Source organism: Balaenoptera musculus, chromosome 5, assembly GCF_009873245.2.
Source record: "Balaenoptera musculus isolate JJ_BM4_2016_0621 chromosome 5, mBalMus1.pri.v3, whole genome shotgun sequence".
NCBI classification, from domain to species: domain Eukaryota; kingdom Metazoa; phylum Chordata; class Mammalia; order Artiodactyla; family Balaenopteridae; genus Balaenoptera; species Balaenoptera musculus.
In genome coordinates, this window is record NC_045789.1 from 34,496,486 (window position 1) to 34,522,791 (window position 26,306).

Consider the following 26,306-nt stretch of genomic DNA (forward strand, 5'->3'; position numbering starts at 1 on the left):
GAGAACTAAGATCCTGCAAGACACCGCCAAAAAAAAAAACAAACAAAGAAACACCTTTTCCTGGAGACAAAGTGTCACTCCATGCTTCTAAGAAAGCTCTCCCAGCAACTCCAAAATGAATTCTTAATTTATAAGTATGGAAAACTGGGTAGGACCACCAGCTCACTGTAAGTCATATACATTTTCAGGGACTTGGAGAAGGGTAAAGAACTGAGATTCTTAATTCTCTTCTACTTTAAACTCGCTTTATAATATATACCGACCTCTAATTTTGCATTTCAATTTCAGTATTTACTGGGAAGCAACTTAAATAAAAATCTGGTTTTTTTATTGATCATATGAGAAACTTGCTCTGGGACCCTGATGAGTGGGAAATGCCTAGCACCTTTATATTTTCTCACTGCAGCTTTCTTTACACAGTAGCTCCACGTAGGCTATCTGTAGCACTCTCACTTCCAGATTACTTAGATTTTCCTTAAGAGTAGTTATCTGTGTTGAAATACAAGCTCTGTAAGTTCAGTTTCAAAATTTGTTTCAAGTGTCCAGATTTATCTTATGCCTCCATATTCACTGTTGCCTTACTTTTCCCACTTCTGTAGCTTCCTGATAACAAAAAACATTTCCTCATTAAACCTTTGACCCTGCTGTCTGCTTGTAACCGTTATTTCTATGAAAAAATGACCACTTACACAACAGTAGACATTTCTTTCATTTTGCCTAGTCTACCAAACTCCTTCAGTGAATTCTGGCTTCTTGATTTTCAACAGACTATTATATCTGGGTTGCTTTGGAAGGTACCACATGCTTTGGCTTGCGAGCAGAGTAAATGCCTCTGATAATATTCTGTTGCATAGGGAAAATCCTGGTGTGGATGAAAAGTGGGAATGAGTGGTATATCTCCTTTATCTTTTTAGCATTTCATATATTATTTCTTGCTGATGTGTCTCTTGTTAAAATCACGAAGTCTGCAGTTATACTTTTCTCTTGATGTGATTTTCATCTCCCAGGAGTGTTTGTGTGTTTTCCATAGAAATAGTTTTATCTCCCTTCTGTGAGTTTGGCCTCTCACCTTCCTATCATTTTCTGTATAGTTAATTTCTCTGCTTTTTTTATTTATTTCGTGATTTATTCAATTGTATGTTTATTCGGTTACATATTTAACAATTTGTTTGCTCATCACTCTTTCTTTTTTGTTTTTAACATCTTTTTTTTCTTTTAAATGGATGACTACAACAAAAGCAACAACGATTGCAATTACCAAACACGAAACACACTCATACTATGTCATAATATTGACATTCAGTCCAGTAATCCTCCACTGTAACAGCTCCTTTACTTTGCAGTGAAAATTGATTTGTATATTTTTTGCCTCTGAGTACTTGTGGGATTTTTTTTTTATTCAAACAGAAAGTCACAAAAATTATAATCATCCTCATCAGTTCACTCAGTCCCATGTAATTAATTTTTTTTTTCATCTCGATCTTTTGTTAGCACTTTTATGAATTCACCAGTTTTCCATTAGAGTTCTGAAAATGCTTATTCATTAAGTTCAGCAGTATAGTCAGTTACCAGAAACCTGTACTTGTCAGAGTCTTTTCCATGAATTCCTTGAAGATGAAACCCTTTTATAGGAACATATTTGCAAAAGCATCAGAGTACACCCAGAACTGTCTGTAAATGACAAAAGACTTAAAAATGACCACGGTTAAGGATTTGATGAAAGTTCATAATAATGTAATTGAGAAGGTAATTTAGTTATTTCTGAGATATACATTTTAAAGTAATAACTAGAATTATGACTTATAACATTATACCAGAACATATAATATTTTTAGAAATTTCATGTAATGTCTGAAACATTTATATTAACATATTTCCATATAAATAACCCAAAGAAAGTTTAGTTATTAGTTGTTTTTTTTGTTTGTTTGTTTGTTTCTTTATACTGCAGGTACTTACTAGTCATCAATTTTATACACATCAGTGTAAACATGTCAATTCCAATCGCCCAATTCAGCACACCACCATCCCCACCCCACCTCAGTTTTCCCCCCTTGGTGTCCATACGTTTGTTCTCTACATCTGTGTCTCAACTTCTGCCCTGCAAACCAGTTCATCTGTACCATTTATCTAGATTCCACATACATGCGTTAATATACGATATTTGTTTTTCTCTTTCTGACTTACTTCACTCTGTATGACAGTCTCTAGATCCATCCACGTCTCAACAAATGACTCAATTTCGTTCCTTTTTATGGCTGAGTAATATTCCATTGTATATATATACCACATCTTCTTTATCCATTCGTCTGTCGATGGGCATTTAGGTTGCTTCCATGACCTGGCTATTGTAAATAGTCTTTCAATGAACATTGGGGTGCATGTCTCTTTTTGAATTATGGTTTTCTCTGGGTATATGCCCAGTAGTGGGATTGCTGGATCATATGGTAATTCTATTTTTAGTTTTTTAAGGAACCTCCATACTGTTCTCCATAGTGGCTGTATCAATTTACATTCCCACCGACAGTGCAACAGGGTTCCCTTTTTTCCGCACCCTCTCCAGCATTTGTTCTTTGTAGATTTTCTGATGATGGCCATTCTGACTGGTGTGAGGTGATACTTCATTGTAGTTTTGATTTGCATTTCTCTAATAATTAGTGATGTTGAGCAGCTTTTCATGTGCTTCTTGGCCATCTGTATGTCTTCTTTGGAGAAATGTCTATTTAGGTCTTCTGCCCATTTTTGGATTGGGTTGTTTGTTTTTTAAATATTGAGCTGCATGAGCTGTTTATATATTTTGGAGATTAATCCTTTGTCCGTTGATTTATTTGCAAATATTTTCTCCCATTCTGAGAGTTGTCTTTTCATCTTGTTTATGGTTTCCTTTGCTGTGCAAAAGCTTTGAAGTTTCATTAGGTCCCATTTGTTTATTCTTCTTTTTATTTCCATTACTCTAGGAGGTGGATCAAAAAAGATCTTGCTGTGAATTATGTCAAAGAATGTTCTTCCTATGTTTTCCACTAAGAGTTTTATAATGTCTGGTCTTACATTTAAGTCTCGAATCCATATTGAGTTTATTTTTGTGTATGGTGTTAGGGAGTGTTCTAATTTCATTCTTTTACATGTAGCTGTCCAGTTTTCCCAGCACCACTTATTGAAGAGACTGTCTTTTCTCCATTGTATATCTTTGCCTGCTTTGTCATATATTCGTTGACCATAGGTGCGTGGGTTTATCTCTGGGCTTTCTATCTTATTCCATTGATCTATGTTTCTGTTTTTGTGACAGTACCATATTGTTTTGATTACTGTAGCTTTGTAGTATAGTCTGAAGTCAGGGAGTCTGATTCCTCCAGCTCCGTTTTTTTCCCTCCAGACTGCTTTGGCTATTCGGGGTCTTTTGTGTCTCCATACAAATTTTAAGATGATTTGTTCTAGTTCTGTAAAAAATGCCATTGGTAATTTGATAGGGATTGCATTGAATCTGTAGATTGCTTTGGGTAGTATAGTCATTTTCACAATATTGATTCTTCCAATCCAAGAACATGGTATATCTCTCCATCTGTTGGTATCATCCTTAATTTCTTCATCAGTGTCTTATAGTTTTCTGCATACAGGTCTTTTGTCTCCCTAGGTAGGTTTATTCCTAGGTATTTTATTCTTTTTGTTGCAATGGTAAATGGGAGTGTTTCCATCATTTCTCTTTCAGATTTTTCATCATCAGTGTATAGGAATGCAAGAGATTTCTGTGCATTAATTTTGTATCCTGCAACTTTACCAAATTCATTGATTAGCTTTAGTAGTTTTCTGGTGGCATTTTTAGGATTCTCTATGTATAGTATCATGTCATCTGCAAACAGTGACAGTTTTACTTCTTCTTTTCCGATTTGGATTCCTTTTATTTCTTTCTCTTCTCTGATTGCCGTGGCTAGGGCTTCCAAAACTATGTTGAATAATAGTGGTGAGAGTGGACATCCTTGTCTCGTTCCTGATCTCAGAGGAAATGCTTTCAGTTTTTCACCATTGAGAATGATGTTTGCTGTGGGTTTGTCGTATGTGGCCTGTATTATGTTGAGGTAGGTTCCCTCTATGCCCACATTCTGGAGAGTTTTTATCATAAATGGGTGTTGAATTTTGTGAAAAGCTTTTTCTGCATCTATTGAGATGATCATATGGTTTTTATTCTTCAATTGGTTAATATGGTGTATCACATTGATTGATTTGAGTATATTGAAGAATCCTTGCATCCCTGGGATAAATCCCACTTGATCGTGGTGTATGATCCTTTTAATGTGTTGTTGGATTCTGTTTGCTAGTATTTTGTTGAGGATTTTTGCATCTATATTCATCAGTGATATTGGTCTGTAATTTTTTTTTTTGTAGTATCTTTGTCTGTTTTGGGTATCAGGGTGATGGTGGCCTCATAGAATGAGTTTGGGAGGTTCCTTCCTCTGCAATTTTTTGGAAGAGTTTGAGAAGGATGGGTGTTAGCTCTTCTCTAAATGTTTGATAGAATTCACTTGTGAAGCCATCTGGTCCTGGACTTTTGTTTGTTGGAAGATTTTTAATCACAGTTTCAATTTCATTACTTGTGATTGGTCTGTTCATATTTTCTGTTTCTTCCTGGTTCAGTCTTGGTAGGTTATACCTTTCTAAGAATTTGTCCATTTCTTCCAGGTTGTCCATTTTATTGGCATAGAGTTGCTTGTAGTAGTCTCTTAGGATGCTTTGTATTTCTGCGGTGTCTGTTGTAACTTCTCCTTTTTCATTTCTAATTTTATTGATTTGAGTCCTCTCCCTCTTTTTCGTGATGAGTCTGGCTATGGCTTATCAATTTTGTTTATCTTCTCAAAGAACCAGCTTTTAGTTTTATTGATCTTTGTTACTGTTTTCTTTGTTTCTCTTTCATTTATTTCCGCTCTGATCTTTATGATTTCTTTCCTTCTGCTAACTTTGGGTTTTGTTTGTTCTTCTTTCTCTAGTTCCTTCAGGTGTAAGGTTAGATTGTTTACTTGAGATTTTTCTTGTTTCTTTAGGTAGGCTTGTACAGCTATAAACTTCCCTCTTAGAACTGCTTTTGCTGCATCCCATAGGTTTTGGATCGTCATGTTTTCATTGTCATTTGTCTCTAGGTATTTTTTGATTTCCTCTGACTTCTTCAGTGATCTCTTAGTTATTTAGTAACGTATTGTTTAGCCTCCATGTGTTTGTGTTTTTTACAATTTTTTCCCTGTAATTCATTTCTAATCTCATAGTGTTGTGGTCAGAAAAGATGCTTGATATGACTTCAATTTTCTTAAATTTACTGAGGCTTGATTTGTGACCCAAGATGTGATCTATCCTGGAGAATGTTCTGTGTGCACTTGAGAAAAAAGTGTAATCTGCTGTTTTTGGATGGAATGTCCTATAAATATCATTTAAATCTATCTTGTCTATTGTGTCATTTAAAGCCTTTGTTTCCTTATTTATTTTCATTTTGGATGATCTGTCCATTGGTGTAAGTGAGATGTTAAAGTCCCCCACTATTATTATGTTACTGTCGATTTCCTCTTTTATAGCTGTTAGCAGCTGCCTTATGTATTGAGGTGCTCCTATGTTGGGTGCATATATATTTATAATTGTTATATTTTCTTCTTGGATTGATCCCTTGATCATTATGTAGTGTCCTTCCTTGTCTCTTGTAACATTCTTTATTTTAAAGTCTATTTTAGCTGATATGAGTATAGCTACTCCAGCTTTCTTTTGATTTCCATTTGCATGGAATGTCTTTTTCCATCCCCTCACTTTCAGTCCGTATGTGTCCCTAGGGCTGATGTGGGTCTCTTATAGACAGCATATATGTGGGTCTTGTTTTTGTATCCATTCAGCAAGCCTGTGTCTTTTGGTTGGAGCATTTAATCCATTAACATTTAAGGTAATTATCGATATGTATGTTCCTATGACCATTTTCTTAATTGTTTGGGGTTTGTTTTTGTAGGTCCTTGTCTTCTCTTGTGTTTCCCACTTAGAGGAGTTCCTTTAGCATTTTTTGTAGAGCTGGTTTGGTGGTGCTGAATTCTTTTAGCTTTTGCTTGTCTGTAAAGCTTTTGATTTCTCCATCGAATCTGAATGAGATCCTTGCCGGGTAGAGTGATCTTGGTTGTAGGTTCTTCCCTTTCATCACTTTAAGTATATCATGCCACTCCCTTCTGGCTTGTAAAGTTTCTGCTGAGAAATCAGCTGTTAACCTTATGGGAGTTCCCTTGTATGTTATTTGTCGTTTTTCCCTTGCTGCTTTCAATAATTGTTCTTTGTCTTTAATTTTTGCCAATTTGATTACTATGTGTCTTGGCGTGTTTCTCCTTGGGTTTATCCTGTATGGGACTCGCTGTGCTTCCTGGAGTTGGGTGGCTATTTTCTTTCCCATGTTAGGGAAGTTTTCAACTATAATCTCTTCAAATATTTTCCCGGGTCCTTTCTCTCTCTCTTCTCCTTCTGGGACCCCTATAATGCGAATGTTGTTGCGTTTAATGTTGTCCCAGAGGTCTCTTAGGCTGTCTTCATTTCTTTCCATTCTTTTTTCTTTATTCTGTTCTGCAGAAGTGAATTCCACTATTCTGTCTTCCAGGTCACTTATCCGTTCTTCTGCCTCAATTTTTCTGCTATTGATTCCTTCTAGTGTAGTTTTTATTTCAGTTATTGTATTGGTCATCTCTGTTTGTTTGTTGTTTAATTCTTCTAGGTCTTTGTTAAACATTTCTTGCATCTTCTCGATCTTTGCCTCCATTCTTTTTCTGAGGTCCTGGATCATCTTCACTGTCATTATTCTGAATTCTTTTTCTGGAAGGTTGCCTATCTCCACTTCATTTAGTTGTTTATCTTGTTCCTTCCTCTGGTTCATAGCCCTCTGCCTTTTCATCTTTTCTATCTTTCTGTGAATGTGGTTTTTGTTCCACAGGCTGCAGGATTGTAGTTCTTCTTGCTTCTGCTGTCTGCCCTCTGGTGGATGAGGCTATCTAAGAGGCTTGATGGGAGGGAGTGTGGTGGGTAGAGCTGACTGTTTCTCTGGTTGGTAGAGCTCAGTAAAACTTTAATCCACTTGATTGTTGATTGGTGGGCTGGGTTCCCTCCCTGTTGGTTGCCCAACACTGGAGCCTACCTGGGCTCTTTGGTGGGGCTAATGACAGACTCTGGGAGGGCTCACGCCAAGGAGTACTTCCCAGAACTTCTGCTGCCAGTGTCCTTGTCCCCACGGTGAAACAAAGCCACCCCCTGCCTCTGCAGGATACCCTCCAACACTGGCAGGTAGGTCTGGTTCAGTCTCCCCTGGGGTCACTGCTCCTTCCCCTGGGTCCCGATGTGCACACTACTTTGTGTGTGCCCTTCAAGAGTGGAGTCTCTGTTTCCCCCAGTCCTGTCGAAGTCCTGCAGTCAATTCCCACTAGGCTTCAAAGTCTGATTCTCTAGGAATTCCTCCTCCCGTTGCCGGACCCCCAGGTTGGGAAACCTGACGTGGGGCTCAGAACCTTCACTCCAGTGGGTGGACTTCTGTGGTATAAGTTTTTGCCAGTCTATGAGTCACCCACCCACCAGTTATGGGATTTGATGTTACTGTGATTGCGCCCCTCCTACCATCTTATTGTGGCTTCTCCTTTGTCTTTGGATGTGGGGTATCTCTTTTGGTGAGTTCCAGTGTCTTCCTGTCGATGGTTTTCCAGCAGCTAGTTGTGATTCTGGTGTTCTCGCAAGAGGGAGTGAGAGCATGTCCTTCTACTCTGCCATCTTGGTTCCTCCTCTCTCTGCTTTTTAAAAAAAGAACTCCTTTATAAAAAATGTTTATTCATAAAAATCCTTAGTTGATGTTAAGAGAGAATGTGTCAGAGAGTTCATTTCAATTTTAGAATAGAAAGATATGAATAGCTAAATATAAATTTATGTGTATTGACAAGGAAAAGTCTCAAGATATTCGTTCTTAGAAAAGAAATGCTCAGGATATTATGTATAGCATAGCATAGGCTCATGTTTACTTTAAGAATATTATATATGTGATTATATAGGTTTAAAGGAGAGTCTAGACTACCCATCAAACTATTAATAGTTTTCTACTATTTAGTTAAATTAAAGGATGGAAGAGGAATTTCATTTTTTTAAATTAATTAGTTTATTTATTTATGGCTGTGTTGGGTGTTCGTTTCTGTGTGAGGACTTTCTCCATTTGTGGCAAGCTGGGGCCACTCTTCATCACGGTGCGCAGGCCTCTCACCATTGCGGCCTCTCTTGTTGCGGAGCACAGGCTCCAGCCGTGCAGGCTCAGTAATTGTGGCTCATGGGCCCAGCTGCTCCGCGGCATGTGGGATCTTCCCAGACCAGGGCTCGAACCTGTGTCCCCTGCATTAGCAGGCAGATTCTCAACCACTGCGCCACCAGGGAAGCCCAGGAATTTCATTTTTATTTCATTCATTATTTTAACTTTTACAATAAATATTAATTCTGTGACCAAACCTTTGAAAGACATGATAAAAGAACAAATTTGCAAATTTTAAAAATTGCAAAACTTATTTACTACTTTTTAGAATATTTTTGTTAGATTTAAATGATAAGGATTATATTAATGCCCTACATTGTTACTCTAAAAATGTATTGTTGAGTAGTGAATTTGCTTGTAATTTTTTATTTCTATCAAAAATTACTAGAAAACTTATTTTCATGTGCTCTAAAGTTTAGGTACTTTAAAAAATTGTAAATTCCTGTATCATTATTTCTGGGACAGAGATAGAATAACATAGAATAGAATAACATAATTTAATTTTATCTGGGCAAAAGTAGAACAATTCAGGAATCTGTAATCTCTACCTCTTTCTCTTTCTCTGTCCCTCCCCCTTCCCTCCCTCTCCACCTCCTCTTTCTTCTTTCTCCTTCCTTTGTTCCCCTCATTCTTCCTACTCACACACATATACACAGCTATTTAAGGGGAAAATAAAAGGAAAAAAAGCATTTGAAACGAATAAGAGAGTAGAATTTTGGTATTCTTATTATCCCTATATTAATAGTCCAGTATTGTTCTTAAATCAGTGCCAAGTATCTTGGTTGTTTTCAATAATCTACTGAAGTGCACAAAGCTTGAAATATGATTATGTGAGAGAGCTCATCTGGCAGTATATAAATTAGCTAGATAAGTCTTAAAACTTCTTATAATAAGTAATAGTTAATAAACATGTCTGATAAATTTACTTTCTGAGTCCTGATGAACCTCTAAGGGAGCTGACAATTTTCAGTTTGTTAGGCTAGCTTGTTTGAAGCCAAAAATGGTGTATGCCATATGCTCCAGCATCTGCACTTTGGATTGCTGTATTACTGTTTTTTTCTTTTGTTCTTTTTTTTCTTCCTAAACAAAGTATATCTTTCCACTTTTAGTGCACTCGACAAATTATCTCTGAGAAGCTGGGCCGTGGATCAAGAACTGTGGACCTTGAACTTGAAGCTCAGATTGATATATTAAGAGATAACAAGAAAAAATATGAAAATATTCTAAAACTGGCTCAGACATTGTCAACCCAGCTTTTCCAGATGGTGCATACCCAAAGGCAACTCGGAGATGCATTTGCTGACCTGAGTTTGAAGTCACTAGAACTCCATGTAAGATTATTTGAAATAAATATTGGGGGATGAGGGGGATGAAAATGGCAATAGGAGTATACTAAGAGGTAAGTTGTTACATTTCTGATTTGCTGAATTCTTAATAAAATTGTAATCTTGTGGTGTTCTTTAAGATATTTCATATAATTTTCAAGAAGGCCCAACTGACTTTTATCAACATAGTGGTCCAGTTGTACCCTAAAGAAGATGTCATCTGGAGGTTTCAGGGGAAGGGAACTTGGTAGAGGAAAGGAAAAAGAGTACTCAGCCTGCTTGAGCCTAGAAAGAATCATAGCTATGTATATAGCTGGGCGTGGGTAAAAAGTAAATTCAAGCACCTATTGAAAATCTCCTACGTAGTCTCTGAATGTCCTGAGCAAAGAGTAGCTTGCTTGACTGGATTTGTGATACACTTTTACTGAAATCATTAGTGTAAAATGATGAATTTTAGAATGAAATTATTTTTCTGTATATATCTATATAAGTATTCAGCAAAGCATTATTAACAATTTCTTATGATATCTTAAGTGACTCCTTTTATGTCTTTTTTTTTTTAACTCATGTGAAGCCAAAAGGTACAGAAATTCCTTGCCTACAGACTTCTAACTTGCACAGTTAGATAATTTAGAGCATTAAATCATTTGATAATATCTAGAATCTTGGACAAAGAAAGTTTGGCTACAGATGACAATATTGAGAAAAACATTGAGATTAAATTCTAACTGAGTCATCAGACAGTCAAAAAGAAGAATGAAACTAATATTTAGGAAGCTGAGTTATCATAACAGCTGCAATTATTGAGTATCCACAATTTCAATATAATGGACTAGGTGCTTTATAACCATTATATCATGTAATTTATCTAACACTGCAAGAAGTGTTATCCCCTATTTATAGATGAGGAAGTTGAGGCCAAGAGAGGTTACGTAGTTTTTATAAACTCACAAAACAAATAAAAGGTAGAATTGGAATTTATATCCAGGCCTTTTTGTTTCTCCACGATCTCTTTTTTTTTTAAATAAGAATTAATAGCATTTTTAAAAAAATATTTATTTTTTGGCTGCGTCGGGTCTTAGTTGCAGCACACAGCGCACAGGCTCTTTGTTGAGGTGCGCAGGCTCCAGAGCAAGTGGGCTCAGTAGTTGTGGCGCATGGGCTCTCTAGTTGTGGCACGCAGGCTCAGTTGCCCCATGGCATGTGGGATCTTAGTTCCCCGACCGGGGATTGAACCAGCGTCCTCTGCATTGCAAGACAGATTCTTAACCACTGGATCACAAGGGAAGTCCCTTTCCATGATCTCTTGCTGTCTCTTTAAGTGGAATCTTTCGATGGCCTGTGACCCAGAGGAAAATCCCCACAGTATGGAGAGAGGAAGCCAGAGTAGAGGGTCTGGGGAAGTGTTGCAGTAATGTCATCACTGATGCTGTATTCAGTAGAACCTATTAATTATAATAGTTAACAGAGATTGGGGACTTACTATACACCAGATACAGTGGTTTATGTGTGTATTAGCTCATCTAATGCTCAGTCTTAGCTAGTAGCACTTTTATTATCTTTCTTTTACAGATGTGAAGTCCTTTTTTTTAAAACAGAACTGAGAGGGTAATCCTCTGTATTCAAGTCCATTGGACCCAGTTTGAATTTTTGAGTTTTTTATTTGAGCATTTCTAACTCTTTGTAAGGATTGGTATTTCATGACTTTATTCTTTCTTAGAGGTCTTCCAATGAGAAAATTTACTTATGTTTTTAATAGAATAAAACTTGTTATCTTGCAACTACCATATGGGTCCATTGGAAATCAAAGACACGATGTGGGATCTTAATGATCCTATTTTCCTATATCTTAAAACATTTTGCTGTTTCACCACCTTAGGAACTATTTCATTATTACTCATCAGTTTTTTCCTACCATGTTAAAAATGACTAAGACAATAAGAAAACTAAAGAATGACAGCATTGCCTAGAAGAATGATACAATAGTGAGATAAATACTTTTTGTTTGTTTGCATTGCCAAAAAGAAATCTGGAGAAACTATTTATGTAGTTTTTTTTTTTTTAATGTTCATGCAACACAATTAAGAATTTTGGAATTTTTCATTTTTGCACATAATGGAAAGAGACTACAATACCAGATGAATACATTTCACAATTATTACACAAATCAGAAGATGACTGCAAAGAGATAGCAGTATTGACTCTTAACAATGATGGCAAAATTGATAATATCAGTGAAATTGCAGGCTATAAGTATTCCAATGATGATATCCTATGTGAATTTTCTTAAAGAGTCATTGAATAATAATGTATTTTTAAGGACAAAAGGAAATATGGTATTGTATTAGTCAAGATTCTCCAGAGAAACAGAATCAACAGGATATATAGCTATATAGAGATTTATTTTAAGAAATTGGTTCACATGATTGGCAAGGCTGGTACATCCAAAATCTGCAGGGTAGGCTGGCAGGCTGGAGACCCAGGAAAGAGTAGCAGTGCAAGTCCAGAGGCAGCCTGCTAGCAGAATTCTTTCTTGTCCAGGGGAGGTCAGTCGTTGTTCTATTAAGGTCTTCAACTGATTGCATGACACCCCCTCACGTTATGGAGGGCAGTCTGCTTTACTGACAGTACACCAATTAAAATATAAATCTCATTCAGAAACACCCTCACAGAAACATCAGAATTATGTTTGACCAAATATTTGGACACCATGACCCAACCAAGTTGACGCACAAACTATCCCAGGTATTTTCATTTAGTTAGTTGTTCAACAGGAACAACTCCAACATGCAACATTTTTTTAAAGATCTGGACCATCCTATTTTGCTAAGAAGACATGATATTACTTCTTTTATGATGTTTATGCACCAAAATGTACTTGATATATTTGTTAGTGAACAAATGCTGAAAGTAAGTGTGTATACAAAAGTGATTTGAAGGAAACATATAATATAGAAATTTTTTAAAATTCATTGAATTGAACATTCTAATTGGTATTTATAAATGTAAAAGTAATGGTAAACTAGAACCTACTGGAGATGAATTTGAAATCTGGAATCAACATTTACAAGAAGGATGTTTTTGTATCATTCAAGGTTTTCCAGAGAAAGAGAATCAATAGGAGATACACACATACACACACACACCCCCAAAAGATTTATTTTAAGGAATTGGCTGACACTATTATAGGGATTGGCAAGTCTGCAATCCATAGGGTAGGCCAGAAGGCTGGAAACTTGGACAAGATTTCTGTGTTACAGTGTGAAGACGGAATTCCTTCTTCTCCAGGAAACCTCAAACTTTTGCTCTTAAGACCTTTGGCTGATTAGATGAGGCCCATCATGTTATGGAGGATAATCTCTTTAAAGTCAACTTTAAACCACGTCTTCAGTGTTTATCATTGTAAATGTTGATCACATCACAAAATCTGCACCTTCATAGCAACATCTAGACTGAGGTTTGACCAAACAACTGGACACCATAGTCTTATCAAGTGGGCACATAAAATTAACCATCACAGACCACCCTTTGTCAACTTAGCAGCACTTATATGCATCTCTTTAAACCACACTTAATCTCCAAATCAAGACAATAAAGTCTTACTTCCACCTAATGTGATATAACTATCCTGTGTACTATCAAAGACACAGTAACTCTTTCCCTAGAAGATGATGCAAAGTCCTTGGGTGAGGATCACTTTTTTCCTTGATCTCCTGAAACTTAAATACTATGGTGTTAAGTTAACAATAGCTATATACCATGATGTAAAGTTAATATATCTTATGTGATAAGGGAGGAAAGATAAGAGAGGGAAGAAAACAAAGGTACTTGCTTTACACACACACACACACACACACACACACACACAAACGTTCATAACAAAGTAAGGAAGAAATAAGAATTATAGTCCTCATTTCTACAGATGGTCACATGGTTGTAGCTTCTTCCATTACCCATTCCATACTGCATTTGCTCTCAGGTAGCACCTCAGTCTGTGATGGTTCTTTGCCTGGTGAGGTGACCCAAACCATCATTCCTGAAAGGTCCAGACCATTAGCAGTCCTTCCTGAAATGGGCTGTTGTAGTTTTCCATTGAAATTAATCACAGGACATGGTAGTAGTAAGGGATCGCCTGGGTTCCAGGCTTACTCTTCCTTACCTCCATTGTGGAGGGGCAGTCCAAATTCTCCTTGGTAATCAGGATCAGTCACACCCGCCAACACAGTAACTCCCTTCTTTGCCTGTTGGTTCTTTTTGAGGAAGAGTTTATAGAGTACAGTAGAGAAGAGCTGGGGTCCACTTCCTTCCACCTTATGCCATATTAACTGAGATTCCTGGAGAATACATAGTGCAGGGGCTGGCACATAGCAGCACTAAATAAATTATGATGGTTACGATAGCTGTTGCTGAGATTGTGACATTTGGAGGTTGAGGAAGAATTTATAGATTAGTCCAGTTTCTTCATTTTCTAGAGAAACAACCAATATCCAGCAGTAAAAAAAGTCAAATCTCCTGAAGGGGATAGGAAATGATCTTTTAATGAATGCCTGTCATCTGTCAGAAACTTTATACAGGTTGCCTTGTTACACTTCCTGTCAAGCTTGTAAGCGAATTATCTTCATTTTATTAGTAAGGAAATGGAGGCCCAAAGAATTTGAGTTATTCATGAGAGACACAAATCCATTGAGTGGCAGAATCAAGATATGAATTCCCAAACTGTTTGAATTTCCAAACTAGACTTTTACCATTTTATCACATGCCTTCTTCCTCCTAGTTCTGTTGTACCATGGCACCTTATTAAATTGCATTTTCTCAAATTAGAGGGTAACATCTACATTGAGATTAGGAAAGTTTCCACAGCCTGAATTACTATCAATTATCAATTAGTTCTTGTGATTCTAGTTTTTTACTGCTCTGTATTATTGTTTAAAATAACTCATTTGTTACTAATTAGGTAATAATTCCTATTACTAAAACTTGGTGTTTTAGGTCCAATCATATGCTTCTGTTATTTAGTCCTAATGTATAAGTTGAATGGGAAATGGTGGTCATTTATATTTGGTAAATTTACATCTGATAAATATTGTAAATAATGTAGGAGCTGCTGAAGAGAAAAAAAGTTCAAGTGTTTTGAAACTTCATTCTCTCTATATATGAAGCAAGTAAATTTTTAGATCAAGGAATTATGTTGGCTTTTCTTCTTCAGTGACAGATTAGAACTACAGCCCTGTTCTTGATATGTATACCCTTTGACTATTATAATAATGTAAAATACCCCTGTCCAACTGAGAATACTAAAATAACTTATCAACTAAATGAAGTTTGAGTCATGTTTTATTTTATTTTCATTGCCAAAAAAGCATATTTAATTATGTATTTATAATGCATATACATATGTATATTTATTTATTTCTAGTATCCTAATTGTTTTGTAACATTTACTACTATGTCTCTTGTACCTTACTATAAAAAAGCTTTTTTATTTTAGCCAATTAAGTTTCCAAATTATGCAACAAAATCTGAAGTTTTATACACATTTTCATCACAGAATTATGGGCGAGATTTACATTCATGAAACAGAATAGTGTCCATTTACTCCTCCTGTCTGCTTTGAATTTAGGACTGTTTTTCTCATCTGTAAATACAGGATGCCAAATTCTGCTGTATAACATATCAATCTGCTGTGATTTCATCTTACAATACTCTAGTTTTTTTGTTTATTTGTTGTTAGTAAAAGCACAGCTTTCTAGGTTATATAGATCTCCCTGTGGCTAAATTAGGACTTCTGGCATTTTCAAAGTTAATAATGTGGAACTGTGGATGTTGAGAACTTTTAGCAATGAACAGTGTTACCGGGATATGATACAATGACATATACTTTGTTATACAGTGAATAGAAAAACTATGATATTTATATCCAACTCAATTTCATATTTTTCTTCTTCTTATTTGGTGATTTTTTAATTTTGCCTTTTACCTCTTAATGAACACCAAAGAAAATAAGAACAGTTGTGTGAACTCTAAGTTTTTTTTTAATGTTTTCTCCTATATTCTATTTCCAGTAACATTTATTTAGTCTTCAATATTGTAACTTAGCTTGTAAAAATGGTGCCAAAACTCTTCAGCTTTTCTGCCTTTTATTTTAGTTTTTACATACATTGATTGATAGTCCTTTTATGTAATCCTTATCTGCCAATATTTGCAAATCAAGGACTCTACAATTTTTAAGACTGAGTTCCAAGTAAAGAGTAACATGGACCTCTCTTAGATGGAAAACGCTTTTAGCATAATAAAGCTAATTTTACTTTCTGTATTTATTAATTATTGAATATTCTGTCACCTGGAAATTTAATTGTAGCTATAGCACTAACATTAAATTTGCATCTTCTAAAATTCTAGTTAATTTAATATTACATTATTTTTTTCAGCTGAAATTTAAAAATGTTTTTAACAAACTCACAATTCTCAAATTGAATGATATATCTTATAATAAGATATGATCAAAGTTTTTATTTGGTCAGATGTGTTCCTGATAATCTGTTAACTAATCAAACTTAGACTGGAAAGCTTTCTCTGCTCAAAATTTAGAGTTAGTCCTTGCCATTCATGTGTTAAGGAGTCATGTGTAATGTTTGCTAAGCTAAGACTCAGTTTATTCAGAGAGAATGAACTAAAACTGGTGTTGAGTGATCCTTCCTCAGCTGTTTGTCCAGATAGATCTGAGCTTGGGAGTCAACTGGTTGCTAAGTTTACAAAGAAATGTATATTGTTAATATTTATACTTTAAGGAGATTCAGTCAAAACACAAAAATTGCAATCTATTTTATGTCTGAAAGTTTTAGCCAATTGTTACCTAATTTGGTTGTGAAAGTTAAAGTTTCTCTGATTAATAATCTGCTATATTTTTCTTCTTAACAGCTGTGCTTACAGTATAATAGAAACAAAACGTAGAAATGAAAATTTTTCTAGTACAAAGTAGTTTCACTTTTTAAAATTATTTGATTTTAGCTATGCCTCAGAGCTGAACAATTTGGTTTATTCGACTTTTTCTGTAATCCTATAGCTAGTTGTGATTTAGATTCCTATTTATTTATTTAAACATTGAAAGAGAAAACTTCTAAAGCTAGATTTCTAAATCAGGTATTTTCCCAATAGTGATATGTTTGAGATTTTCTTTAGTCACATTTACTAATTTGTAACTGGATAAATTAAGATGACTTTTTTGTTTTAGGAAGAATTTGGCTATAATGCAGATACGCAGAAACTGCTGGCTAAAAATGGAGAAACTCTTCTAGGAGCCATTAATTTTTTCATTGCCAGTGTGAACACTTTGGTGAATAAAACAATTGAGGATACATTAATGACTGTGAAACAGTATGAAAGTGCCAGGTAGGTATAGATTTTCATTATATTGTCTGTTTTACCAGGTGGTACATAATTCGGTTAAGGTTTTGGGTTGCAAATAAGAGAAACTGACTCAGGCCAATATGGGCAGAAAAAGAATTTATTAGAAGGTTATAGGGTAGCCCACAGAGCTAACAGAAAGGCAGGAGAACAGATTCTAGAAACAAGCAAGAACCAAAGCCAAGTTAATGCCTCAAAAGAATCTAATTAGGGTACTGTACTGGATGCTGCTACAGCTCCCATAAATAAAAATTTCCAAAAGGCTCCTGAGTACTTTGCTTCATTGCGTTGAGAGTATCTGGTTGAGCGTTGGCCATGTGCCCAAACCCTGCCTGCTAGGGAATAGGGAGGTGGAGGAGCTCCCAGCTCCAGCTTCCTTGGAAGAGGACAGGGCCTTGTGTTCTGCCAGGTAGATACCAGATGCCCTTTCTAATCTGGCCTAAGCCTGCCTCTTCAACCATACTACCACTGCTTCCCTATAAGCAGTTACACTGCTTCTGCAGCAGCCAGACTCACAGTTTCAATTTCTCTTGAATATACTAGCTCATTTCTGCCTGCATGATTTTGTTTATGTTGGTTATTCAGATTATAACCAGCCTTCAGACTCTTCCAAATTTTACCTTTTACATAAATTATTTACCTTATATTTTCATAGTTGTTTATAATGCAGTGTTTTCATACATCTTTTTATACACACACACACACACACACACACACACACACACACACACGATTTCTCTATCTCATAACCATCCTGTTAGGTAAACAAAATGCGTATTAATAGGTACTTAGAAATGTCTAAAAAGTAGCAGATCTACGATAGCATTTTTCAACTTTTGATTCCAGGCTCAATTTTTTTCCCCCATTCATTCCTGTCCCCTTTGAGTTTTTTTCCTCTGAACACTTGATTTCTTTATTTTCTGTTATACTTTTTATAGCATAGTTGAAGATAGTGCAAACTTTACCTTTTGGATATATAACTTTACTTTTGGCCTCTTGATGTAGTTTAATGATGTGAGAAATGCCTATGAAAACTCTAAACTCATCTGGTGTTTTTGCTATTGAGTGCTTATTCTTAAGTATATATGTCCTTATGCTTTATATAGCTAAAAGCCCAAACTATTTGGAAAGTTAACTTTTTTTTTCTTAAAATTTATTGGTGGTAGTTACTGAAAACATTTTTGTACCTTATAAACACTTATACAATTCCAATTCAAGCTGTAAAAAGTTACTACCATGTTCTGTCTGTAGCTTGCCTTTTTACACACACACCCTCCTTACTCTCCTGAAACTTCTTTTTTTTCTATTGAACTATAGTTGATTTACAGTATTGTGTTAGTTTCAGGTGTATAGCAAAATGATTCAGTTATGTATATATTCTTGTTCAGATTCTTTTCCTTTATAGGTTATTACAAGATACTGAATATAGTTCCCTGTGGTATACAGTAAATCCTTGTTGTTTATGTATTTTATATATAGTGGTGTGTATCTGTTATCCCTCCCCCCCTTTCCCCTTTGGTAACCAAAAGTTTGTTTTCTATGTGTGTGAGTCTTTCTGAGTTGTAAATAAGTTCACTTGTATTATTTTTTAGATTCCACAAATAAGTGATATCATGTAGTATTTGTCTTTCTCTGTCTGACTTAATTCACTTAGTATGGTAATCTCTAGATCCATCCATGTTGCTACAAATGGCATTATTTCATTCTTTTTTATGGCTGAGTAGTATTCCATTGTATATATGTACCACTTCTTTATCCATTCATCTGTCAATGAACACTTAGGTTGCTTCCATGTCTTGGCTATTGTAAGTAGTGTTGTTGTGAACATTGGGGTGCATGTATCTTTCTGAATTAGAGTTTTCATCTTTTCCAGATAAGAGCCCAGGAGTGGGATTGCTGGATCATATGGTAACTCTATTTTTAGTTTTTTAAGGTACCTCCATACTGTTTTCCATAGTGGCTGCACCAATTTACAGTCCCACCAACAGTGTAGGATGGTTCCCTTTTCTCCAGACCCCCTGTAGCATTTATTTATTATTTGTAGACTTTTTGATGGTGGTCACTCTGACTGGTGTGAGGTGATACCTCATTGTAGTTTTGATTTGCATTTCTCTAATAATTAGAGATGTTGAGCAACCTTTCATGTGCCTAGTGGCCATCTGTATGTCTTCTCTGGAGAAATGTCTATTTAGGTCTTCTTCCCATTTTTTGATTGGGTTATTTTTTTGATATTGAGTTGTATGCGCTGTTTGTATATTTTGGAAGTTAATTCCTTGTCAGTCACATCGTTTGCAAATATTTTCTCCCAGTCTGTACATTGTCTTTTCGTTTTGTTTATGGTTTCCTTTGCTCTGCAAAAGCTTATGTTTGATTAGGTCCCATTTGTTTATTTTTGCTTTTGTTTCTATTGCCTTGGGAGACTGATCTAAGAAAATATTGCTACAATTGATGTCAGAGAATGTTTTACCTATGTTCTCTTCTAGGAATTTTAAGGTGTCATGTTTTATATTTAAGTCTTTAAGCCATTTTGAGTTTGTTTTTGTGTATGGTGTGAGGGTGTGTTGTAACTTCATTGATTTACATGAGGCTGTCCAGCTTTCCCAACACCACTTGTGGAAGAGACTGTCTTTTCTCCATTGTATATTCTTGCCTCTTTTGTCAAAGATTAATTGACCATAGGTGTATGGGTTTATTTCTGGGCTCTCTGTTCTGTTCCATTGATCCATATGTCCATTTTTGTGCCAATACCACGCTGTTTTGATTACTGTAGCTTTGTAGTGTTATCTGAGGTCTGGGAGGGTTATGCCTCCTGCTTTGTTCTTTTTCTTCCAGATTGCTTTGGCAGTTCTGGGTCTTTTGTGGTTCCCTACAAATTTTAGGATTATTTGTTCTACTTCTGTGAAAAAAGTCATGGGTAATTTGAATAGCGATCTCATTAAATCTGTAGATTGCTTTAGGTAGTTTGGCAATTTTAATAATAGTAATTTTTTCCAATCCAAGAGTATGGGATATCTTTCCATTTCTGTGAGTCACCTTCAATTTCCTTTATCAGTGTTTTATAGTTCTTAGCATATAGTTCTTTCACCTCCTTGGTTAGGTTTATTCCTAGGTTTGTTGTATTTTGTTTTGTTTTGTTTTATTTGATGAAATTTTAAACGAGATTTTTTTTTTTATGGAAGGTTAACTTTTGATCTTTGCACAAGAAGAGATGCTTCTATCCTATGCTGTGTTTGTAATTTTCAGTTTAGTATTAACATACTAAATCAGATTCTTAATGACTTGGATAGGAAGGTCAAGACAAATAGCTGTGGTTATCAGGTGGGAGAAGGACACAGATGGATCTGTGTGCCTTATTTAGGTTTTGGGCTTGTTTTTTTATTTTTCTTTATTGTTTGAAGTATTTACTAACATAGTATTAAAATCAGAAGGTGGGAAAAAAGAAACAGAAGAAATCTATCAATATGATTTCCCTCGATAACATTGCAGGAATGTCTCAATAAGGTATCTTTTAGTGGGACTTCCTTCAGTTCCCAGTAATTGGTTTTCCAGTCTCTGTTTAAATCCTTTCATGGGCATTGCCTGTATTTTTCAAAGTATATACATTATTTCAAAGTATATACACTTATTATGTAAATTTTTCACTTCTGTAAACTCTGTTTGGTTCTTTTCCAAATCTGTCTATTCCTTATTCTTAGTATCCTAATTTATTTTCCCTTTTACCTCTTTAATCATTTTAAGCATTCTTATTTTCTAGTCTAAAAAGATTATTTTAAATATGTGCTTTTGAAGATGAAAATTCTTTTGTTCTAAAAGTATCCCCTATCACTTCCCAGTTAAGAACTACATGAATCTAGTTTCTATCTCTCTACTTTGTAACGGTCCACCTGTCCTGAAATATATTTTAGCTACTATTTTTAGTTTTAGGTATTTTAAAATATAAAATATATTTCAGGGGCTTCCCTGGTGGCGCAGTGGTTGAGAATCTGCCTGCCAATGCAGGGGACACAGGTTCGAGCCCTGGTCTGGGAAGAACCCACATGCCGCGGAGCAACTAAGCCCGTGCGCCACAACTACTGAGCCTGCGCTCTAGAGCCCACGAGCCACAACTACTGCGCCCGCGTGCCACAACTACTGAAGCCCATGCGCCTAGAGCCCATGCTCTGCAACAAGAGAAGCCACGGCGATGAGAAGCCCGTGCACCGCAACAAAGAGGAGCCCCCACTCGCCGCAGCTAGAGAAAGCCCATGCGCAGCAACAAAGACCCAACGCAGCCAAAAATAAATTAATTAAATAAATAAATTTATAAAAAAATATATATATATTTCACTTGAAGCATGTCATATGTTTCTCTTCAGCCTTAATTTCTAACATGCTTTTAAAAATATTAACCCAGGGCTTCCCTGGTGGCACAGTGGTTGAGAATCTGCCTGCCAATGCAGGGGACACGGGTTCGAGCCCTGGTCTGGGAAGATCCCACGTGCCGTGGAGCAGCTGGGCCCGTGAGCCACAATTACTGAGCCTGCGCGTCTGGAGCCTGTGCTCCGCAACAAGAGAGGCCGCGATAGTGAGAGGCCCGCGCACCGCGATGAAGAGTAGCCCCCGCTTGCCACAACTAGAGAAAGCCCTCGCACAGAAACGAAGACCCAACACAGCCATAAATAAATAAATAAACAAATACTTTTAAAAAAATATATTAACCCATATTAAAGAAAGACAAATATATTAGATGTCACTGTTCATACAGAAAACATTTTATATTTAATTTGCAAAGGAGAAAAATAAGCCTCTAGAGGTTAAATGGTTTGTTCCCAGGAATCAATTTCAAAGCCAAAATGAAAACCCATGGGCTCCTTACCTTCTATTTTTGATCATTAGGCCTCAAGCCTGAACTGGACTAATCTCAAATTTTCACATCTATTTATAAAAAATAATTTTCATGTCTTATGAGGAATCTGACTTAATGTACAATGTGATATAAAATCTCAATTTATCCAATGTATAGGTTTGTTTAAAACTTTTGAGCAAAATTATAAACCAGGTTATGTGTACTTGGTAGCTGGTTATCAGGAAACCTTTAGAATACCTCTGTGTGTACTTTAAAAACCAACAACAGTAATGACCTCATCCCATAATTTATTCTCTTTTATTGAAATTGCAATATATGATTTTATTCATTAAGTTTAGCTTGGTGGTTAACTTTTCTGTACATTTATGGAGTAGCTGAGGCATTGACTAGTTATAACACTAAAACGTTGTCTACTGAGGGATAACACTGAAAAAGAATCCCAGATTAAAAGTTTCTCAGTAGCTGAATTTTCTTCTCTGTCAGAACCAGAATTTATTGAGTTTTAGGGCAAGGGTCAGCTATTTGATCAGCACAAAAAGTGGCAGTTTAGGCAAATGTCCGGGTGGCCTTTTAATGCTCCCTATTATGTATTGTACAAGTATTTCCTAGCTGTCTGGTGCTTCGTGTATAGAAAATCTTATAACAGCCCATTCAACACTTCTCTATAGCAGCACCAACAAGGGAGCCTATTGTGGTCAAAACTTTTCAGATGTGGACACCTGTTCTCTAGAAGTTTTATAGAAGCCATAAAGTAACCAGCTATCACTAACTTTATTGGTATGGACTCAGGGCAGACTGGCAAGCTTGAAGTGAAGAGTTGCATTTTGAAAACTTAGTATACTTCTCTTCCTAGTGTTAATGAGCACTGTTAGATAAGCTCTTAGGGAAAGTTTTACTTTGACACCATCTACAAACTGGATATAAATTAAAGGTTATAAGGTCAGTATTATAACTTTGACTGTGTTTAAATTAACTGCTGTTATTTAAAAGTATACCCGAGGCTATGAGGAATATTTGTCTTCACATTAAATCACCACACATTACTGTTTATTTTTGTCTACTTTTTTCTCTCATTTTTTACTGTTTTTAGTGTGTTTGCTTCAGGCCATCCCTCTTCTAATTTGGTTGAAATAGTAAGCACTCTAAAAATATTAGTTATTAGCAGGTGTCCCAAGTACTTTGTACATATATTTTTTTGTGGAGATTATTATTTCCATTTGTAGATGAAAAACTGAAGCAGAAAGAGAGAAAAAAAAAACTAGCTCAAGACATTAGAGCCAGTGAAGGGCAGAGTGGTCATGCAATTTGGCCATAGAACCCATGGAATTTAACTAGCTATTCCCATGTCAGTCTTGCCTCCTAAATTTTTAGTAACTGTCTCCTCCTCCTTAGCTTTACTGCCATTGTCCTTCCTGATTCAGTGACTCATTTTTCTTTTGCCCACAGTCTTCTAATTGGTTTCCTTGCTTCTGATTTCTTAATCTACTCTGGTCCATCCTCCATGCCTTATATTACCACTAGAGTCACCTTTCTATCCTGAGCGAATAGAATGTGTCACTTTCTAGATCAAAGTTCTGCCATGGCTTTCCATCACTTGTCCTACTGGAGTCAATCTGATCCCTTTAATATGGCCCGTAAGGCCCTGCTTAATCTCAATCCTGCCTTCCTGTCTGATACTAATTCCTTTCGTTATCTTATTCCAACTTCAGGTTCTAAATTATTGAATTACTTCCCAAATGTGTCATGGTATCTTACAAATCTATGCCTTTATTCATGCTGTTCTCCTCCTGAAATATTCTACCAATTTCCCGGCCCCAATCCACCTCATAAACTCCTACCATCCTTTGAAATTTAATTGTTTTAATTCTCTTCTGAGATACCTTTTCAGATGCCTGATTAAGTAATTCTTCCTCTTGATTTCCACCATACCTTATCTTCCCTCCCCCATGGCAGTATCCATTATCTCATTTTGTTGTCGTGTTTAAGAGCTTCTCTCCCTCTAGGCTGTTAGCTTCTTGAAGATAAGCTATGAAGATGAGCAGATAGTCTTCCTTTCTAGCACAGTGCCTGGAACATAGAATGTTAATACTTAATGTTTGTTGAATGAATCATTGTATCAATGAATGAACAAATGATATGCTTTTGACCCTGAAAGATAAAGTTACTAAATTCAGTACGAGTTGCGAATAAATTAGGCTTGGTGTGAGGGACTGATGTGTTCTTTCTCGAGTCGTATATACATTCTAGAGTAAGTTGTTTATTAATTCCTGAAATAGGAGATATGAATTGTACTATAGATATTTTAATAAAGAGCTTTAGTTTTAGGGCATAAGTTTGTGGTGCTGATTTTGACTAAATTAGAGATCACTTTGCTTCTTCCTAGCTGAGTACTGAATAGTTGACACTGCTGGATAAGTCACTGTTTAATTAGCAAGGTAGTGCTATACCTACACAGGTGCTTTGACAGAGGTATTGTGAGTTGCTGTGGAATTGTGGTTTGTCGGTGGTGGGGTAATTATTTCAGTTAGTTGTGGGAGAGTATTAGGGGAGGCATCTCAAGGAGCACAAGGTGATAAGTCCTCTGTAGTAGATGCCATTGTCACATTCTAAATACTAATGTTACAGAAATCCGTCTAGAGTTCCCATAAGGTAGTCACTAGGCACATGTGTCAATGGATAATGAAATGTGGCTAGCCTGAATTGAGATGTGATGGAAGCCTAAAACACAATGGGGACTTCCCTCGTGGCACAATGGTTAAGAATCCGCCTGCCAATGCAGGGGACACAGGTTCGAGCCCTGGTCCAGGAAGATCCCACATGCCACGGAGCAACTAAGCCCGTGTACCACAACTACCGAGCCTGAGCTCTAGAGCCTGCGAGCCACGATTACTGAGCCCGCACGCCACAACTACTGAAGCCCTTGTGCCTAGAGCCCGTGCTCCACAACAAGAGAAGCCACCGCAATGAGAATCCCGTGCACCTCAACAAAGAGCAGCCCCCGCTTGCCGCAACTAGAGAAAGCCCGCATGCAGCAATGAAGACCCAATGCAGCCAAAAAATAAAATAAATTTTAAATTTTTAAATTAATTAATTAATTAATTAATTAATTATTAAAAAAACAATGGATTTCAGAAACTCAGTCCCCCTCTCCCCCCAAAAGTAAAATAGTTCATTAGCAATTTTTTTGCATTGATATATGTTGCAGAGATAATATTTTGGATATATTGTGTAAAATTAAATATACTGTTAAACAGGTGAAGTTAACTCTTATTATTTTAACATGACTGCTAGAAAATTTAAGTTACATATGTGGCTTGCATTATACTTCTGTTGTGCGTTGCTGACCTAGAGTATACTTTAAGAAGCGCCAGCCCACAGTTAACTCCCTTTTACCATTTAGTTTATGTCATTCTAAAGTCTACTATCCCAACACAGCCAAAATTAAAAAATAATAATAATAAAGTCTACTATCCTCACCTGCTTTGCCTTATCAACATTAACCAATTCACATGGGGGGTTGATCATTACCCCGATCTTGCTAGCATTACGTTTTAACATCTGTTTTTTAAACTGGTTTTTATTTATTTATTTATTTTAGCCTCATGGCACGTGGGATCTTAGTTCCCCCACCAGGGACTTACCTGGCACCCCCTGCATTGGAAGCACAGAGTCTTAACCACTGGACCACCAGGGAAGTCCCTAAACTGGTTTTTAAATTGTGGAGGGACTTCCCTGGTGGTCCAGTGGTTAAGAATCCACCTTCCAGTGCAGGGGACCCGGGTTTGATCCCTCGTCGGGAAACTAAGATCGAATGTGCCGCGGGACAACTAAGCCCGCGCACCGCAACTACTGAGCCTGTGTGCTCTGGAGCCTGCGTGCCACAACTAGAGAGAAGCCCACGCGCCGCAGCAAAGAGCCTGTGAGCCGCAACGAAAGATCCCATGTGCTGCAACTAAGACCCAATGCAGCCAAAAATAAATAAATAAATAAATATTTTAAAAATAAATAAACTGTGGAAATTTTACTCGTCAGTTAATACTGTTCTTGGAAAGGAATAGTTAATGAGATTAAGAAGCAGCCCCTCCCCTCCCCTCCCACCATGCTTATATTAATAGCTCTTTGTGCTAAAGAAATACTTGATTTTAAAGGCATAAGGTGGGCTTCCCTGGTGGTGCATTGGTTAGGAATCTGCCTGCCAATGCAGGGGACACGGGTTCGAGCCCTGGTCCAGCAAGATCCCACATGCCATGGAGTGGCTAAGCCCATGCGCCACAACTACTGAGCCTGCACACCTAGAGCCCATGCTCTGCAACAAGAGAAGCCACTGCAACGAGAAGCCTGCGCACCACAACGAAGAGTAGCCCCTACTCGCCTCAACTAGAGAAAGCCCGCACATAGCAAGGAAGACCCAACGCAGCCAAAAATAAATAAATTAATTAAATTTTAAAAA

At 36.6% G+C, this 26,306-nt stretch overlaps 1 protein-coding gene across 6 annotated transcripts in view; it reads left to right on the forward strand.

Annotated features, from left to right (window-relative positions):
* ARFIP1 (ADP ribosylation factor interacting protein 1) overlaps positions 1–26,306 on the forward strand; it is a 131,757-nt gene that overhangs the window by 76,013 nt on the left and 29,438 nt on the right. For all 6 annotated transcript variants that reach the window (XM_036853551.1, XM_036853546.1, XM_036853548.1 and 3 more), the window contains 2 exons: positions 9,391–9,612; positions 16,838–16,995. In XM_036853551.1, the coding sequence (XP_036709446.1) occupies positions 9,391–9,612; positions 16,838–16,995 (380 nt within the window). The remainder of the gene's footprint in view (positions 1–9,390; positions 9,613–16,837; positions 16,996–26,306) is intronic.